This window comes from Bombyx mori, chromosome 3 (assembly GCF_030269925.1).
Source record: "Bombyx mori chromosome 3, ASM3026992v2".
Taxonomy (NCBI): Eukaryota; Metazoa; Arthropoda; class Insecta; order Lepidoptera; family Bombycidae; genus Bombyx; species Bombyx mori.
This window is the reverse complement of record NC_085109.1, coordinates 3,433,853-3,452,623: the sequence shown is the minus strand read 5'-3', so window position 1 is coordinate 3,452,623 and position 18,771 is coordinate 3,433,853. Positions and strand designations below refer to the sequence as shown.

The following is an 18,771-nucleotide window of genomic DNA, read 5'->3' as shown; positions in this document are numbered from 1 at the left end:
ATTTTTATGTGTTGGCAGCACTGGTCTTTAGTGTCATTCAATATTATGACTTTTGTGATGTTTATTTTCACTGTTTTTCACACATATTTCCCAATTATTGACTAAATCTAATTCAGGATGAAATGCAATGATTTTGAGAAAAGCGTAAGTTATTTTAAACAAACGAAAACTATTGTGATTGAAATAAATGGTAATAAGAAAATTAATATAAATAATTGTATTGTTTACAGAAGTCTCGCCACATGAATCTTGAAAATTTAGATAAAGCTTTACATGATTTAGGCATGCTGAGTGCAATAACTGAAGCGAGGCGTGAATATTTACGTGAAACGAAGTCTAACTACAGTGTAATGCGGTTGAACACGCGCTATGTATCAAACGTCACAGTCGGATACTGCATGAAAAGAGCGACGAATAAAAACAGACTGTGTCCTTACGTAGTGCCCATTAGGCACAGAACCAAGAGTGAGAACTCTGATGCGCTCGCCAATGACCCGAGTGATAATGGATGCGAATTCAAAAGCAGTATGTTTGAGCCATCAACCAGTAGCTACATCCATGACTGCATAAAAAGTCCAGCGAAAAGATGCCAGTCCCTCGAGAACCTCAATCTAGCAGTCGAACCACCGATAAACGCGGAAACATCCCCCGAAATGGATTGTGTCTCGACACGAATACAAAAACTACAAGTTGATGAATGACATCAGCCACCAAGACCTCAGAATTTAGTGATAACCAACAAGTCATATTTACTCTGAGAGTGGTAGCACATAGCAGTAGTAGAAGTGATCTAAAGGATGTAAAATAATATGTTTATCAGTGTATTTGTGTTAGGGAATAAGTAGTGGAATATTGTTGTTCCTAGCTTGGTGTAATTGATTTGATTTTGCATGTGTTGTGTATGTATTCTAACCTGATTTGTTTTTAATTCAGCTAATGGGAAATGAAAAATCATAGACGAAATTTAATGCTCAAAAATTTTAAGTACAAATTGATACTTTTGTATCAAAATATTAATGAGTTTTGAAACTTCAGTATTTGTTGAATATATTATAGTGATTTACTAGACAGTATGATTTTTTTTTCTTAAACGGGTCATGTCCCTACTTTATCTAACATAATGTAACAATACAGTAATAATTTAATAAACATATTTACATTTCCTTATATTGAGACATAAAACATTGTATTACAATAAGCATTATTGTAATTGTTTCCTATAAATAATTGACAACAGAGAAGTTAATACAGTGAATGATTCTTCTTGAATTATGTTAAAAAGTATGTACATGTAATACAAAAATCTTAAATCATTTTGAATATTGTATTAATTTGCTTTATGGATGTGTTAATTTTAAAGATAAACAAATAATTAAAGACTGCATTGAGATCTCACTTAAAAGCTGAGCCATTATTAGTTTGAGATGCATCCTAGTAATTTTTCATGTTTTTCATCTTTATTAAAAACACACCTCTCAGGTTTGTTAACATATTTTGTTATTTTGTTCAAATGATTTAATTAACAGATCTTTAAAAATAAATATTGCTTTAAATTACTTGATTCATTTTCATGTTTGAAATTACTGCAGCCTGCTTATTTTTGAAAATTGTTACCAGCTTGAATTTGTATATAAGTAGGCTTATATTTCTAATGACCCTCCTAGCTCACATATGTAGAAACATTCTCACATTTATCTCACAGGTGATCTCATATTTTAATTTGACAATTTCCAACTTATATTGTAAACTGGAGTGAATACTCATAGCTGACTCAATATCGACACATAATATTTATTCATTTACCTTTCACATTCAAACAGCCACATTGTTCTTTTTTTCAAAATATACTAATATAGACCAGTGAATTATCATCCATTCTTACCCTCAGCCTGTAAATATTATTTTGATACACTATTGAACCGCTTTTAATCAGTTTTGAAATTATAGAAAAATAGCCTCTCCTAAATTAAAACAAAACTAAAGTTGTGTTCAAAAAATATAACCAACCCATATAATCGAGAAGAGAAAAGCTAACAGAATGTAAGCCCGCACGGGTAGGTACCTCCTTGCTTATTTCTGACGCAAAGTAGTCTAGTATTTCCGATTTGAAGTACGGGAAAGCTTTAACATAATACTAGTTCTTCTTCTACTAATACTACATAATACCAGTTACTTCCGCTTACTCCATACAGAAAAGGGCCGTTCGGATCGTCGATAATCCCATTCTCATGGATCGTTTGGAACCTCTGGGTCTGCGGAGGGACTTCGGTTCCCTCTATATTTTGTACCGTATGTTCCATGAGGAGTGCTCTGAGGATTTTTTTGAGATGATACCATCATATCGTTTTTACCATTGCACCGCCCGCCACCGGAGTAAGTTCACTCATACTACCTGGAGCCACTGCGTTCAACCAGCGCGTTTCCAGCGATCTTTTTGCCACGTACCATCCGGCTTTGGAACGAACTCCCCTCCGCGGTGTTTCCCGAGCGCTATGACATACCCTTCTTCAAACAAGGCTTGTAGAAAGTACTTATCGGTAAGCAGCGGCTTGGCTCTGCCCCTGGCATTGCTGAAGTCCATGGGCGACGATAACCACTCACCATCAGGTGAACGGTATCCTCGTCTGCCTACAAGGGCAATACAAATAAATAAATAACCAATTTATCCCAAGGCTACTTTGTCGAGACCTTTCACCAATAAATGCCTCATCAGTCACCTTAGCTGATAATTATAAGACCGGAATCAGTGTTGGTATTTTTGTTTACATTTGTTAAAATGACTCTTTGTGTTCTTGATAAGCTTTCAGTACCTATACACACTAACTCAGGACCGTAAAAAAGGGAAGCCTTCAGAAGTATTTTTTATTCTCTTACAGGCTAAATTCCATATAGGTGTTTTTGTCTCTTTCCATTATAATTTTCGTTTTATTGAGTTTCCATTATTTGTGATTATAAAGGCGTTGAAGAGGTCTCAATCTAACATTCTGTAATCTACAAAGGTTAATGATAAGAAAAAAACAAGGATAAAATTAATTTATTCGCACTTTCTGAGTATGCTTAACGCTTACAGAATAATAATAACAAAAAAAAAACAATATTTGTATATAAGTATTATTGCATTTTGACTTGATGCTTAAAAATTATTCACAGCGCCTTCACTTTCAATTGTTTCATTTTGGGAGTTTTTCGTTTCTGCTGGCGCTTTTGCTCTTTTAATTCCCAACGACGCTGTTTCTCTGGGTCGTCTTCCTATAAAACAATATTGCATTAGATATACGAACAATACCAGTTTACGAATTAAAAAAATTACTGTCTCGTTAGTCGAGTGATTGGTGACACAATGGAAGCAAATACCGTATACTACTACCACTAATGCTGCACTAAGACCCCGGTAAGATTTAGGGTCTTGGACTTCGACAATAAACACCATCATTCGTCCTGATAAAAGTTGTCGTGGCCTAAAGGATAAGACGTCCTGTGCATTCGAATCCCGCAGGCGGATACCAATTTTTCTAATGAAATGCGTACTCAACAAATGTTCACGATTGACTTCCACGGTGAAGGAATAACATCGTGTAATAAAAATGAAACCCGCAAAATTATAATTTGCGTAATCACTGGTGGTAGGACCTCTTGGGACTCCGCACAGGTCGGTACCACCACCCTGCCTATTGCCGCCGTGAAGCAGTAATGCGTTTCGGTTCGAAGGATGGGGCAACCGTTGTAACTATACTGAGACCTTAGAACTTATATCTCGAGGTGGGTGGCGCATTTACATTGTAGGTGTCTATGGGCTCCAGTAACCACTTAATACCAGGTAGGTTGTGAGCTCGTCCATCTATCTAAGCAATAAATAAAAAAAAAGAAAAAAAAAAGAATGCTGCGCAACAACATCTTGCCTGTCCGTCACTTGGGGCTCGCGTGGAATCCCTTCCACAGCGTCAGGGAGCCGTGCTTGGGCCCCCCCTACGGCGCGGCGTTTCTCCGGTACACCCACTTAACAACCCTATCCTGCTCCAGCAGAACTACATACCTGCAACTGGAGCTACCGTGTCTTTTCATCTCCCCCACAATATATGGCTCACCAAAAACTACAGATTATACTCCGATTTTTTTTAATGATTGACAGATTACTGATGGCCCGGAGGCCTTTCCAGTTTCACCAGGATAGGTGGGCGAGCAAAAGCTCAGCCAGGAAGGGTGGGATTTGCTAATAGCTGTCCGAGCGCCTCCGAAGGAGACCTAACAACTCAAGAGCAACTGCTTCGCGAATGAATCTACTACCGGATCGGAATCGCGACCCGCTGATAAGATTCGGCAAGAAACTCAGCGGGCTGATGCATGGTTTAGGTTGCACGTCGACCTCTTTGTCGAGAGTTCGACGAGTACGGTTACCGGGTTTTATACTCAGATCATACTTACTGCGAGTATGCGTTCCTTCTCTTGTTTCCGTTTTTCCTCCCGCCTTAGAGCGGCCTGCTCTTGTCTGGCAGCGTGCGCCCCCCGGAGCCAGGCCTCCGCCACCTTCTGACGACGCTTCTCGCACTTAGCCAACGCCTGACACAACACACGGACGGATATGTCATTATGAATTATTTACTTAATTAGTTATCACAAAAAAATATATTGCGCTGTTAAAATACGGCAAAGCTTCGCCTTTATAAAATTTAATATTTCGCGAAATACGAAAAAAAAAAAAACATTCAAACGATTTGTGAACCGTTGTATGTTGCCGTTACTGTGTTAGAAACATCCCTTGAAGTTCATGAAGTCATATTTTGGCTCACTAGGATGTACTATGTACGCAAACTCATAGAACACTTTTTACTGGTGGTAGGACCTCTTGAGAGACCGCGCGGGTAGGAACCACCGCCCTGCCTATTTCTGGCGTGAAGCAGTAATGCGTTTCCGGTTTGAAGGGTGGGGCAGCCGTTGTAGCTATACTTGAGACCTTAGAACTTATATCTCAAGATGGCTGGCGCATTTACGTTGTAGATGTTAACACCAGGTGAGCTGTGAGCTCGTCCACCCATATACGCAATAAAAAAAAATACATAAAAAAAATTGAATACGGCGTTGAATACATAAGTTGTACTTTGGTAAGATTTTATTTATCCAGAACCCGAGTGCGTAACAATACTCTATCTCACCTCTTTGCTGAGCTTGAACCTCTTGAGCTTGTCGAGGATGTAGAAGACGAGCTGCAGCAGCGGGCGGAGCTCGTCCCCGCCGCCGTCCGGGCCCAGCGCCAGGCTCACCAGCATCACGCGCTCCGTCTCCGGGGGCTTCGTTGATGCCGTCTCCCTGACCACGACATCTCGTTCTTGTAATTCAGCTATTCGCAAACTCTGAGACCGACGGGCACAAGCACGCCCGTCGGTACACGACACGCAATGCATGTACGAGCGCGCAATGTAATACAAAGTGCGGGGTCAACGCTTTGTCTCAGCCGTACCGGGGGGTGGGGGGAGTGTGCACAGGTAGCTGTACATTTACGTATATTTTAGTTTATCTTACTGATATATGTTTGATTTGCTGACGGGTTCTGATGTACATTGAAGAATATAAAACAAAGCATCATAAAATCATGAAGAGCAAATGAATTGAAATTAACATTGGTTTCATTAATTACTTTAAAATATTTGTAATTGTAATTTACTAAGAAGAATGGCATGGAACCAGAAGAAGATAATTATTGCATCAGACTTTTTTTACAAGAACTTGAAGTGTGGTTAGGTTAAGTCGTCGTGGCCTAAAGTATAAGACGGAAGAAGAAGTCCGGTGCATTCGTATCGAGCGATGCACCAGTGTTCGAATTCCGCAGGCGGGTACCAATTTTTGTAATGAAATACGTACTTAATAAATGTTCACGATTTACTTCCACGGTGAAGGAATAAAATCGTGTAATAAAAATCAAATCCGCAAAATTATAATTTGCGTAATTACTGGTGGTAGGACCTCTTGTGAGTCCGCACGGGTAGGGACCACCACTATTTTTGCCGTGAAACAGTAATGCGTTTCAGTTTGAAAGGTGGGGCAGCTGTTGTAACTATACTGAAACCTTAGAACTCATATCTCAAGGTGGGTGGCGGCATTTACATTGTAGATGTCTATGGGCTCCAGTAACCACTTAACACCGGGTGGGCCGTGAGCTCGTCTACCCATCTAAGCAAAAAAAAGATTCTGAAAAATAAGCGAGTATTGGATACTGACTCGAGGTGCTTGGGCCCGGCGTACTTGTCGGAGAGGTGCAGGTAGAGCAGGTGTCGGTGGTGCAGCTGCAGCGCGGCGCACACGCGCGCGTCCAGCAGCGCCGCGCCCGGCTCCGCGCACTCCGCCACCACGCTCAGCGCGCCCGGCACGCCCAGCCGCTCGCCCGCGCGCCGCTCGCCGCAGTACACGCTCTGCACCACGCAGTACGCGCAAACACTCCTTTATTCTAACTTTATTTACTTGAAGTGAAGTGAAATTTGTTTAGAATCGTTGTGATGTGATTTCAAACGCGATGAAACGAAATGAAATGGAACGAAAAAAAATAAGTGTGCCGCGATTGGCTTGCCGAAGCGGCTCCGAGCGGCGCCGACAAATCACGAAGTGCTCCACACGGTCTCGCGTCCCCGACTAGTTCAGTGTGTTTTTGATGTTTCTTTGTGGTACATAAGGAGCGATGCGACTGGGCCGGTGTTCGAATCCTAACAGATACTAGTCTTTGTAATAACCACCATACACCACCAATACACCAACAACCTGATTACCTCTCACTTGATTAGGTGCTATTGTAACAGCACGCAAACATTTCTTTATTCAAGTTTTATATCACTCATTTCTTTAAGTGATCTGAAGTCGTCGTGGCCTAAAGGATAAGACGCCCGGTGCATTCGTATCGAACAATGCGACTGTACCGGTATTCGAATCCTAGACAGTTACTAGTTTTTCTATTAAAATATCTACTTAAGAAATGCTCACGAATGGCTTCCACGATGAAGGAATACCGTCATTTAAAAAAAAAAGGTTTTAGAATAACCTGTGAACATCAACAACTAGACCATCAACATAGCCACATGGAAACACTACCTCCACGAACCGTTTCCGGAGATATATTTTCTCGTGTAACACTTGGTTCTTGATACTTGAGAATAAAGTTCTTCAAACATTGTCGGGAGGGGTATCCAGAGGCGACGGTACCCACTTAAAAGTTCACACACACTTCATCATCGAGGGTATCAAAAGAAACCTTAAAGTAAAGTTTCATACCAAATCGTGCATTTCCCTGGCGAGTTTCGCGGCTATCTTCTTCTGAGCGATACAGAACACGAAGGGATCCATATCGTCTTTGCCGAGCTCTATGCGGATCTGCAGCGTGTCCGGGTTGGGCCGCACCACGCCCAGCAGCACGTGGACGAGGTCTTGCCGCTGTTTCGAAACGAATTAAGATAAAAAAAATAGCTTATTTATGGGTGGACGAGCTCACGATCCGCCTGGTGTTAAGTCCTTTAATCTACAAGGTAAATGCCGCCACCCACCTTGAAATTTGAGTTTTAAGGTCTCTGGTATGTTGTATAGTTACGACGGCTGCCCCACCCTTCAAACCGAAACGCATTACTGCTTCACGGCAGAAATAGGCAAGGTGGTGGTAGCCACCGGCGCGGACTCACAAGAGGTCCTACCACCAGTCATTACGCAAATTATAATTTTGCGGGTTTCATTTTTATTACACGATGTTATTCCTACAGCGTGGAAGTCAATCGTGAACATTTGTTGAGTACGTAATTCATTAGAAAAATTGGTACCCGCCTGGGATACGAACACCGGTGCATCGCTCAATACGAATGCACCGAACGTCTTATCCGTTAGGCCACGACGACTTCAAATAGAATGTAAATCTAATAGAACGAATGTTCAAAGTCCCAGTGCCCAAGTTAGGTATAGACGGCCTGTCTAGTGCCAAGTGGCTGCGAGATACTGATAGGGCAAATATCATCGCCCTCTTTAACGACATTGAAGTCTCAAGGTATTATCAATGAACGGAATTCCAATATGTCCTAAAACGGCTTAGTGTAAGTGCGAAGTCTGTCGGCGGTTACCTTGATGAGTTTGAGCGTGAGCAGCATGCCCTCGCAGCAGCTGCGGCCGCTGCACCACATCGTGAAGCAGTGCTCCGCCTCGCGCCTCCAGCCGCGCTCGTCCGCGCCGCTCACCACCTCCGCGCCAGTCTCGCCTGCACACACACACAACCACACATCAGTCCGCTGAGTTTCTCGCCGGATCTTCGCAGCGGGTCGCGATTCCGATCCGGTAGTAGATTCATTCGCGAAGCAGTTGCTCTTGAGTTGTTAGGTCTCCTTCGAAGGCGCTCGGGCAGCTGTTAGCAAATCCCATCCCTCCTGGCTGAGCCTTTGCTCGCTCACCTGTCCTGGTGAAACTGGAAAGGTCGCCGGGCCACCAGTAATCTTTCAATCATAAAAAAAACACACACACACCCAACCAAACATCAAACTAACAATTCCGCATTCAAGACTTTCTCCTGAGTTACGTACTTTCAATAAAAGATATGCCCAGATAACTTAACGGTAGGCAGCGGCCTGGCTCTGTCCCTGGAGTTGCTAAAGTCCATGGGCGACGGTAACCACTCAACATGAGGTTGGCCGGAAGTTCACGAACTTCACATCTTTACTTTAATTATAGTGTGCACTAGATAGACTACTATGTTTACTGGTGGGACGGGCGTCTTCTGAGCCCGAGTCGGTATTAGTGATATGTGATGCCTGATATTAGAGTGATGCGTATTTCTGCAGCAAAGTAACAGTGCGTTCACATTTTGAAGGGTGGAACAGCTACTATACAATTGAGACTCAGACCTTGTTCATCACCTTCACATTATGATGTCTATGGACAACAATATCTCAAAGCCAGAAAGGGCATTAACTTCACCCATATATGTAACTAGCGGCCCGCTCCGGCTCCGCTTGGGTCTTTAACAAAAATTTCAACGATATTTGACGTTGTTTTATTTTTTTAAATAAAAGAACACTTATTGCGGCATAACTGTATTAGTTAGACATTTGCTATCGCGACACTTTTTGTAAATAATAATGTGTTCTTCAAAGTCGTAGTACATTATTTTATTCTATCATCAATAGTTTTCGCAGGGCACGTGATGTACGGAATATTTTAGGTAATTTTTTTACACCTTGGGTTACATTATTGGAGTTTTAGTAAGGATCCCTAATTTTTTCAAAAAAGATTATAGCCTATGTCACTCGGGAATAGTGTAGCTTCCAAACAGTGAAAGAATTTTTCAAATCGGTTCAGTAGTTTCGGAGCCTATTCAATACAAAGAAACAAACAAATCTTTCCCCTTTATAATATTAGTGTAGAAGTATAGATAAAAAAAGTTTAAAATAAAAAAATATCTACTTCTAAATTATCAAGGTAAAAATTACTACTCTTTTTATATTGCCAAAATATTTCCGTTGCCATATGAAACACTGCACAGAGAATATTATAAGCCACTTATTATCTCAGATTATTTCACAATTTCTGCAACTCTATATATAGAACGCATTTGTTTGTCTCAATTTATTAATATCTGTAACCTACCAAAAAAAAAACATAAATATACGTACCGACTAGAGTGAAATTCTCCTCCAGAAGCGGTTTGTGTAGCTTCAGAAAGTTCACGGCTATAGACGTGTTCTTGGCGCGACCAATGGCATAGGCGAGCGCGTACGACGCCAGCAGACAGCAGAGTATGCCCTCCAGCCAGTACGCATCCCAGCGAGGTCGAGCCGTTATAGGAACCTGGAACAATGACTCATCGCTATTGAGGCTTTTATCTCCTGCGACCTGTCAGAAAATGTGAAGCATTTCCAGAGGGCATTTTGTCAACTTATAACCGTTCGTTCGGTGAGCAATCTAATCCTCACACACAGCATACTGAGTTTGTCACCGTATCTTCCCACTGTATCGTGTTCCAGTGGTAGATTCTGCAAAGCACTGCTCTTGATAGAGCTAATGTTAGCAACGTGTTCAGGTCAGAGCCAGCTCACCTACTCGGCCAGTTAAGCTGGCATAACCGCTCGAGGTTACCAGCATAGGTACGGAAAAAGTATGAGTCATTTCGATATGAAATTTGTTGTGATCATGAAATTTAATAAAATTAGACAAACTACGACAAATTTTCACTATCTTACCTTAGAAATAGTAATCTTTGGTTGTTCCATTGTACGAGGAGTGGTTTCCTGGAACCCTTCAAACTCCTCAGGGTCTTGGAAATGCTCAAATTCATTGTCCTCATCCTTAAATAAACAAATGTCAATGCATATTTTATTTAGTAGGCAGTCTAAACGCGAACCGAATTCTAAAACACCTTACACTAACTAATATTGTAGGTCAAAGTATCAATAACATTGTTTCAATCTTATTGCTCTATAGGTTAGAGTGCACTACAGGTTTTTAGCAGAAAACGAAGCATAGTAATTAAAACTTAAACACATTTCTTACAATAAGCACCTATAAAATCTATTCCTTAAATTGCTCTAAATCTAAGTTGTTTTAATTTTATTTTATGATTTACTTATAATTAGTGAGCCTTCTGTTCAATTATGTATTCGTGTCTGTGTATTTTACACACCTCTAATATTATTTCGTCTTCAATTTCAACTACAGCCTCAAATTCTTTAGGTGGTGGTTTCACTTTTTGTGACAACACATCAGGTACTTCTTCTGTATAATCTGAAATAATTATGTTACAGATGTTTTTTTTTATTGCCTTTGTAGGCAGACGAGCATACGGCCCACCTGATGGTGAGTGGTTACCGTCGCCCATGGACTTCAGCAATGCCAGGGGCAGAGCCAAGCCGCTGCCTAAAAATGTGACAACATATCAATTTAAGGGGCACAATACTATAACTATAGCACATACAAATACCAACTATTAAAACACCTGGATTCATGTCTAGTGTTTGTGTTAATTTTAAGTTATTTTCAGATTTTATTCTTGCATTTTTTTTTGTTTTTATATTATTTCCAATATTTCTGATACTTTACATGTTTCATGATCTTTAAATTAACGTTTTACATTTGTTTTACGACATGTGAAAACCAAAGGAACTCCAACAACTAGATGCCAGAAGCAAACGAAACAACAAGCACATCTATCATACCATTGACGGGTGTATCATCTTCAGCATCAAACTGTTCAAATTCAGCAAAATCATCATCTTCCAGAGTAGTGTCTTCAAAACCATAAACAAACTGTATTCCGCAGAGAAATCCAATCAATAGAAATGTTATCCGCATTTTGTACCTGAAGATTATTATTTTATTTCATTGAATTTTTTATAATTAAATACATGGATAATTAGTATTGGACATATTCAGTAAAACATTGTCAAAAATATTCATAAAAATTATAGCTAGCCTAAATTTAAATTGGTCTTATAAAATATTATCATTTTCTTTGTTTTCTTATTACTGAAATGTAGTTAAAATATTGTTGAGGGTATTTACTAACTTCAATACAGAATTTTGTAATAAATTTTAATTTAATTTCAACAGCACCCTACATAAAATGATTTTTTGTGTTCTAACATTGTCATATGACAGTCAACATTTAAATACAAAATAAGTAACTTCCTAATAATTACCTTGGAGGTAAGATAAGATTTATCTTAACTCCAAGGTTAGGAAAATTAATGTAAAAAAGGCAAAGTAATGCAATATTGAAGGTGTTTTTATTCATGGATCATGTTACAAATCTTATATTATGTCATTAATGTTCGTAAATAAATTATTGGATATAATTGGACGCATTTGCATAATGTGCTGATGCAGATTTTTAATCCAGATTTCTTTGAGATGAAGTTTATTTGTTATTAATTAGGTATTTAGTAACCAAAGTAAAATTTCCAATGTCTAACTCAAAAAACTATGACCGACTTTGCATTTTTATCTCAAATTCTTTCCTGCAACAAAAATATTAAAATTACTAACTATTACCTGTATTTGGTTCCTTGCTTTTTTAATTTTAATCACCAATTCATTAATAAACGGTTGTTAATATTTTCTTATATAAATTATTTCAAGCATGGGATCCTATTTCTTTACATTTGACATCAAAAATAGTTTTGATTTTACGAAGTGACAAGGCGCTTTGTCAGATTTATGTTCTAGCACTAAGAAATTGGCATATTAATTATTCACTATTGGTCAAATAAAATCACACTTGCAACAAATAGCCAATAGGATCGCTTGCAAATTCTCGCAACACGTGATGGAACAACAGAATCCACAGGAAACAGTCTAATGAAATGTCAGCAATAGTAATGTCACCGTGTCACGTCACTCATGTCACATGTTTATTTTTTTACGAACACGGCTACTTATCTTTTAAGTCCAACTGAGTTATTACACTTCTTCAGTAATAATTGTCAATAATGTAACGGCAATTTATTGATGGTTCATTGAAAACTGACGAAATACTTAATGACTGATTAAACAAACAATTCATAAATATATTTTTTGCATTGATGGACGAATGAATTCACGGCCTTGGTCCTCAAGTTTGATCTTTAATCGCTCGTGAATAACTTTAAATATAAATTGAGAAGCTACGATTATATTCGGCGTCTTATTTGTTTAAGCTATGTTGTTATGTATGTATGCTTATGTTATATGATTAAGCTATAATGACTACATACTTTTCAAAATCCAGTGCATAATTTGTTTTTAACGGCCTTTATTTACCTACCTTTATTTATTCTTTTACATGCACTTTGTTTTAGCAAAATAGGGGTGCGAATAAACTAAAAATATTAATGGCCGTACAAAGGTAGTTTTTTATACCTTTCATTGTTAGCTGTATTGTTTTTTTATTGTTTTAATTTAGTTTTAGACTTTTAGACTCCATACAGAAGAGGATCGTTCGGATCGTCGATAATCCCATTCTCACGGATCGTTTGGAGCCTCTGGGTCTGCGAAGGGACTTCGGTTCTCTCTGTTTTTTGTACCGTATGTTCCATGGGGAGTGCATTGAGGATTTTTTTAAGATGATACTATCATCTCGTTTTTACCATCGCACCGCCCGCCACCGGAGTAAACTTCATCCCTACTACCTGGAACTACTGCGTTCAGCCACAGTGCTTTCCAGAGATCTTTTTCGCCATGTACCTTCCGGCTTTGGAATGAGCTCAACTCCACGGTGTTTCCCGAGCGCTATATCCTTCTTCAAACGAGGCTTGCGGAGAGGATTAAACGGTAGGCAGCGGCATGGCTCTGTCCCCAGTATTATTGACGTCCATGAGCGACGGTAACCACTCACCACTCATTCAGGTGGGCTGTAGGCTCGTCTGCCTAACGGCAATTAAAAAAATAATAATAATAGGGGTTAAAGTTTTTTTTTTATTGCCCTTGTAGGCAGACGAGCATACGGCCCACCTGATGGTGAGTGAAACTTTTTTCAAATAAGAGGTTCTTCTTTTAAATAATGTGCAACTTTTAATTATGTATCCTATCGACTTTCTGTTGTTTTTTTTATTCAGCTTAGACAAGAAAGATGGATACTTCGAAAATTCGAGTAATTTCTGAATACGAGTTCCGACGCGGAACTAACGCTGCAGAAACAGCTCGCAATATCAATGTTGCGTTTGGAGGTTTGACTGCTAATGAACGCGCCGTGCGATTTTGATTTAAACTCTTTCGTGTTGGAAATTTTTATTTGAAGAACGAACCACGTGACCTGGACGAAAACTTTTTGTCGCGTAGAAAATTGTCGAAATCACGAAAAAAATGGTAGTCTGTTGGAGCAAGGTCTGGCGAATACGGTGGGTGACGAATGGTTTCTAATTGAAATTCCTGTAGAGTTAAATTTTAAGTTAAATTAAATTCGTGCTGTATGAGGTCTCGCGTTATCTTGGAGCAATAAGATCTTGGTGAAGATTGATTCATGGGTCGGGGCTGTTTCACTGCAAGTTTTGTTATTATTCCGAGTGCGGCACAGCTATAGTGAATAACAACATGCTGAGACCACCAATCGCGAAGATCGGACGGCCGATGGGGCAGAAAGATCCTCGAGTGGAGACCACGTACTGGCAAACGCAGTGTGTGACGACCACCTACCAGATGAACCGTCGACCTGGTGAAAATTGCTGGGTCACGTTGGATGCAGGTGACAACGGACCGGCCGCACGTCAGTTGGAGAGGCTTATGTTCAGCAGGGGACAGTAGACAGGCTCAGATGATGATGATGATGATGATGAGACTACCAAACAGTTACCATTATCTTTTTATTAGTAAGGTTATTGCAATCCATTTAAAACCGGTGCGTACTGCATCATCAACGTCGACTACAGCAGCCAGAGATGATGAAACCATAATAGTCGTCGTGGTCTAAAAGATATCCCGGTGAACTTCTAACCGCACAACACGACGATACCGTCTTTCAAATCAGGAGAAGTGGTACATTTGAGACTGTCACACGGCTCAAGAAGAGTGGCAATATTCCCATTGTAAGTTTAAAAGGTTTCGACACATCTGTGTGCTTAGTGCGAGTTTTTTAACGTTCTCGATAGTGTAAAAGTTAGCTCATATTTGTATGGAATGGGATCATTCGCGTACGTTTGCCGCTAGGGGCGCTGTTCCAACTGCATACAAAATTTGGCTCACTTTTACGCTATCGAAAACGTTAAAAAACTCGCACTAAGCACACTGGCGTCCACATGCAAACAAAAATAGAACTGTACAAACCGTTATCCGCTAAAAACCAATAGAACATAATATATATCGACTAATTAATTTAAAAACAAAAACAGTTAATTACTAATCATTTTTGCATGATGTAGAACTGGCTAACGAATTCTTATTTATTGCGTAACTGTGTTCTCAAAAATCCGTTACGAACTGTAAATTCGTATGAATGGCATATCACCGATCGCTCTAGTTAAGTTAAGTTAACACCAATATTTAAAGGACATTGTACGATCATTCTGAAGTGCTGCTAGAGAAACATTTTGAAGAAAAAAATAATCTCTAACAGTCAGTAACAGTATTCTTACAAAAACCGTGAATGCATCTCATATGCACTGACTCAAGAACTTATATTGGCGTTCCAAAAAAAATATATTTATAAATAAGGTTGACATAAAAATGATACTGTATGTAAGATGCTCTTTGTCAACCCTATCTCGCCGTCTCAATGGCCCCGACTGGGCTCTGGCCTGGTCCGGGGTTGGGCGTCAGCTGTGAGCGGCATGAGTTTTTGGTGAGGTTCAACACCCACATACCCCACCCTCACGGCGGATCAGGTGATTTTGTCCTCTACAAAAAAAAATTCCAAGGAGTTCGTCCACGCGACCTGCACCCATATAGATTTTTGGATAACTATGTTTTGTGACGAACTTCAGTGATCTAGGCGACAAACCCTTAAGTCCTGAAACCTGAAGTCAACACTGGAATGCTGCTCCGATAAGGCAATATTGAGGAGTGCTTTGAGGCATTGTTCGAGATGATACCGTCATCTCGTTTTTACTATCGCACCGCCCGCCACCGGAGTAGAGTTCATCCATACTACCTGGAGCCACTACGGTCATCCACAGTGCGTTTCCAGAGGTCTTTTTTGCCACGTATCATCCGGCTATGGAATGAGCTCTCCCCTCCACGGTGTTTCCCGAGCGCTATGACATGTCCTTCTTCAAACGAGGCTTGCGGAGAGTATTAAGCGGTAGGCAGCGGCTTGGCTCCGCCCCTGGAATTGCTAAAGTCCATGGGCGACGGTAACCACTCACCATCAGGTGGGCCATATGCTCGTCTGCCTACAAGGGCAACAAAAAAAAACAATCGCCTCATCGTGGCCACAGCTGACTACAATCTGAACCGAGCTCACTCAGTAGCCAGCCACCGTCACAGACACAGGGACCCTGGTCATCGTCTACTCATCTGATATGCTGCTGAGATACAATCCTATGCCCCAATTAAGAGGGGACATCGGACTGTAGGTTAGTAGCGATATACAAGTTGTGATGGCTCTAGTTAGCACTTAAAACCAAATAGGCCGTGAGCTCGTACATCATAGATACAAAATAAAGAACCTATACATTTATATAATATACTCTACGACAATCTCAAATTACTGACTCATCTTATCCTATAATCTTATCTTATACCTTTAAACGAGCAATTCTTGTTGATGCTGTTGATGTTGTATGATTTTCATAAAATTCAGTATCGAGGGGATTTCGGGGGCGATAAATCGATCTAGCTACGATTTAATTTCAGAAAATGTTGTTTTATTCGTGTTTTCAATAATCAACTCTTCCGGACATCTATTGGCGAATAATAATATTATTTTTCTTAATTGAGGGCAACTAACCGCTTTAAAGACACAACAAGATGGCGTTATCATCTAGTTTATCCTATAGCAGGTAAAATCGTTTAATGGCACTACATTCTAAAACAAGATTTGTTCACTAAAATTAGGTTCATTTTTTATACCGGATATAAGCGGTACATACGTCGTCAGAAAGCATAATTTAAGATATTAGGAAATTAAATTTTAATCACGATTTTTTTCGGGTCACCGTGTATTCATTAGCAAATCCAGTTGGCGTAGAAACCAAAAAAAAACATATGTACTAAGGTAATAAATAAAGTAAGTAGAAGAAAAGATCTACAAAGACTTCTAAAAGTCATTGAACTTTACCCTGAACGTCTTAGTCCAACTTGACGGAGCAGGTCCTAGATTAAGACAAGCATTTAAAATTGAATAAACCGGTTTTAGAGCAGCCTGGCGACAACGACGAACTGGATTATTTGAAGTGTAGGTATTGCATGCGGTGTTGAAGGGTAACAACATAAGGGCCGTTTGAAATTTCAATAATACAAAATGATAACAAAAAAGAATACTGAATTCACCAAAATAAAATTGAGAGTATGATCAATTAAATCAATTAAATATGCATCATTGAGCATAAGTTAAAACTTCTTTAGGTACGTTAATAAAAATTTTATGGGGTCATATAAGACGCTTAAAACAAATAAAAATAGCCACATCTAAAATGTTCTGAGTTATACACATAAAAAAACTGTCGAATTACGAACAATATATCCTTTATTGGAGTCTTTTGTAATAGTGTTTAATTTTCTTTCTTTAGTCCTGGTGCATCTTCTTTGCCCTGGTCTGATTACTAGTTTTTATCGCGGTATGAAATATCAGTGTTAAATATTATAATATGATTTTAAAATTTATATTTTAAATGCTAAATATTAACTGAAATTTCTTTAAAAATAGTATGAGAAAAGTTAAGCTCCGAAATTAGTATCAATGACAATCTAAAGCATAAATTTCTGTTAAGGAATTTTCAATACTAAAGTCTACTAAATACTAAAGCTGTATCAAACAAACACTTCGAAAACCACACCGATTTTTTAAACATTGTTTTATTTTAGAGAACTTTAGATAGTACCTACGTAATTTAAAAAAACTTTACAAGAGTAATACTAAATTTAAGTGACGTTCATTAAAATAATGACATAAAGGACAGTCAGTATTCAGTAATTAACGCTTTACAGATGTAATTATGCTTCATGAAACTGTATCGAAATCGTGTCAAAATAAATACAGCGAAGAATAACAACATTTATTGTCCATCTATATTACACTATCCAAATGATTCAACGACACCACAGAATTGACTAGGTACTTCGAAAGATATCCCACCCTTAGACACGGCCCACTGAGTTTCTCGCCGGATTTTCTCAGTGGGTCGCGTTTCCGATCCGGTGGTAGATTCTGCGAAACACGGCTCTTGCTAGGGCTCGTGTTAGCAACGTCGTCAGGTTTGAGCCCCATGAGCTCACCTACCAGTTAAGGTTAGGTAGCCTCTCAAGGCTATCACATTAGGTAGAAAAAAAATCGAAAGAAGTTTAAATGCATTAAATTTCACAACTAGCGCTTTTAATGTATGACGAATGAGTAGGTACTAGTAATATCTTAGTAATTCTCTCATGTATATTAAAAAATACTCGACCTAACGTAAACGTTTATAGACAAATATTTAGTTTAATAGTCACCAGCTTGTACGGGTTTGAATGTTATGCAGGCTGCATTATTGCAATACTGACAATAATTGTAGCATATAATTGTTGGGCGACATTACAATCTGCTTAGTGCTAAATCGTTTGAAACCCATAAATATCACAACGTGAATGCCAAAGATTAAAATGTCAATTGCATTGCATGACGAATATGTATCCTACTCTTCAAATCGGAATAAAGGATAACTCCGCGGCAAAAATGGGCCGTAAATTTTGGAGTTAATTCTCCGGCTATTTCATTAGTCGCCTGTTACGATATCCGCGGAGAGATGACGCATTGTTGTTCTAGGTCGACACAGCACAATCAAAAAATCTTACTACAATGATACTTGAGTTATTAAAAAATTCTTACTTCAGACTTCAACAAGCAATAACATCTTCAGGAAATCTACTTTCGTCTAATCCAAGAACAATAATTGCATTTAACACGTTCACTGCGCCATTATTATCAAAGAACTTTCAGCTGGTGCTTTGGAGACCTAAAAGATCTCGAAACTTACCCACCCTTTGGTGCGTTTGAGACCTAATCAGTCTCCTAAAGATACAGTTTTGAAAATAATTTATATCTTCCAAAAAAACAATGACATATACATTGAAGTTTTTGTGGATGAAAGATAGCCTATTGATTTATATTTTGCTAGGTTCGCACGCAGTTATGACATTTGAATAAACTATAAATAC

General features: G+C 39.1%; 2 protein-coding genes across 3 annotated transcripts; one reads left to right on the top strand and one right to left on the bottom strand.

Moving 5' to 3' along the window:
• Positions 1-1,556, top strand: LOC101738609 (uncharacterized). Of its 2 annotated transcripts, none has more exons than XM_004926247.5 (2): positions 1-144; positions 231-1,556. In XM_004926247.5, exons 1-2 carry the CDS (start codon positions 118-120, stop codon positions 699-701), a joined length of 498 nt encoding a protein of 165 aa, XP_004926304.1. In that variant the 5' UTR covers positions 1-117; the 3' UTR covers positions 702-1,556. The 2 variants fall into 2 exon arrangements, with proteins under 2 accessions (XP_004926304.1, XP_021203748.1); XM_021348073.3 differs by having other exon boundaries at positions 23-144; positions 234-1,556.
• Positions 1,557-3,018: 1,462 nt separating this feature from the next.
• Positions 3,019-12,320, bottom strand: LOC101738481 (PAT complex subunit CCDC47). Its single transcript, XM_004926246.3, has 11 exons — positions 12,001-12,320; positions 11,166-11,308; positions 10,634-10,734; positions 10,194-10,298; positions 9,627-9,801; positions 8,085-8,218; positions 7,255-7,413; positions 6,214-6,404; positions 5,151-5,304; positions 4,423-4,557; positions 3,019-3,249 (listed from the first exon to the last, which is right to left on the bottom strand). Exons 2-11 carry the CDS (start codon positions 11,299-11,301, stop codon positions 3,145-3,147), a joined length of 1,395 nt encoding a protein of 464 aa, XP_004926303.1. The 5' UTR covers positions 11,302-11,308; positions 12,001-12,320; the 3' UTR covers positions 3,019-3,144.
• Between the last annotated feature and the right edge of the window lie 6,451 nt (positions 12,321-18,771).

Coding starts and splice junctions, on each gene's coding strand:
- LOC101738609 (XM_004926247.5), top strand. CDS start 118: ATGAAATGCAATGATTTTGAGAAAAGC. Junction 145..230: donor GCAATGATTTTGAGAAAAGC/GTAAGTTATTTT, acceptor TATTGTTTACAG/AAGTCTCGCCACATGAATCT.
- LOC101738481 (XM_004926246.3), bottom strand. CDS start 11,301: ATGCGGATAACATTTCTATTGATTGGATTTCTCTGCGGAATACAGTTT. Junction 7,414..8,084: donor TCACGCTCAAACTCATCAAG/GTAACCGCCGAC, acceptor GTTTCGAAACAG/CGGCAAGACCTCGTCCACGT. Junction 4,558..5,150: donor GGTTCAAGCTCAGCAAAGAG/GTGAGATAGAGT, acceptor GTGTTGTGTCAG/GCGTTGGCTAAGTGCGAGAA.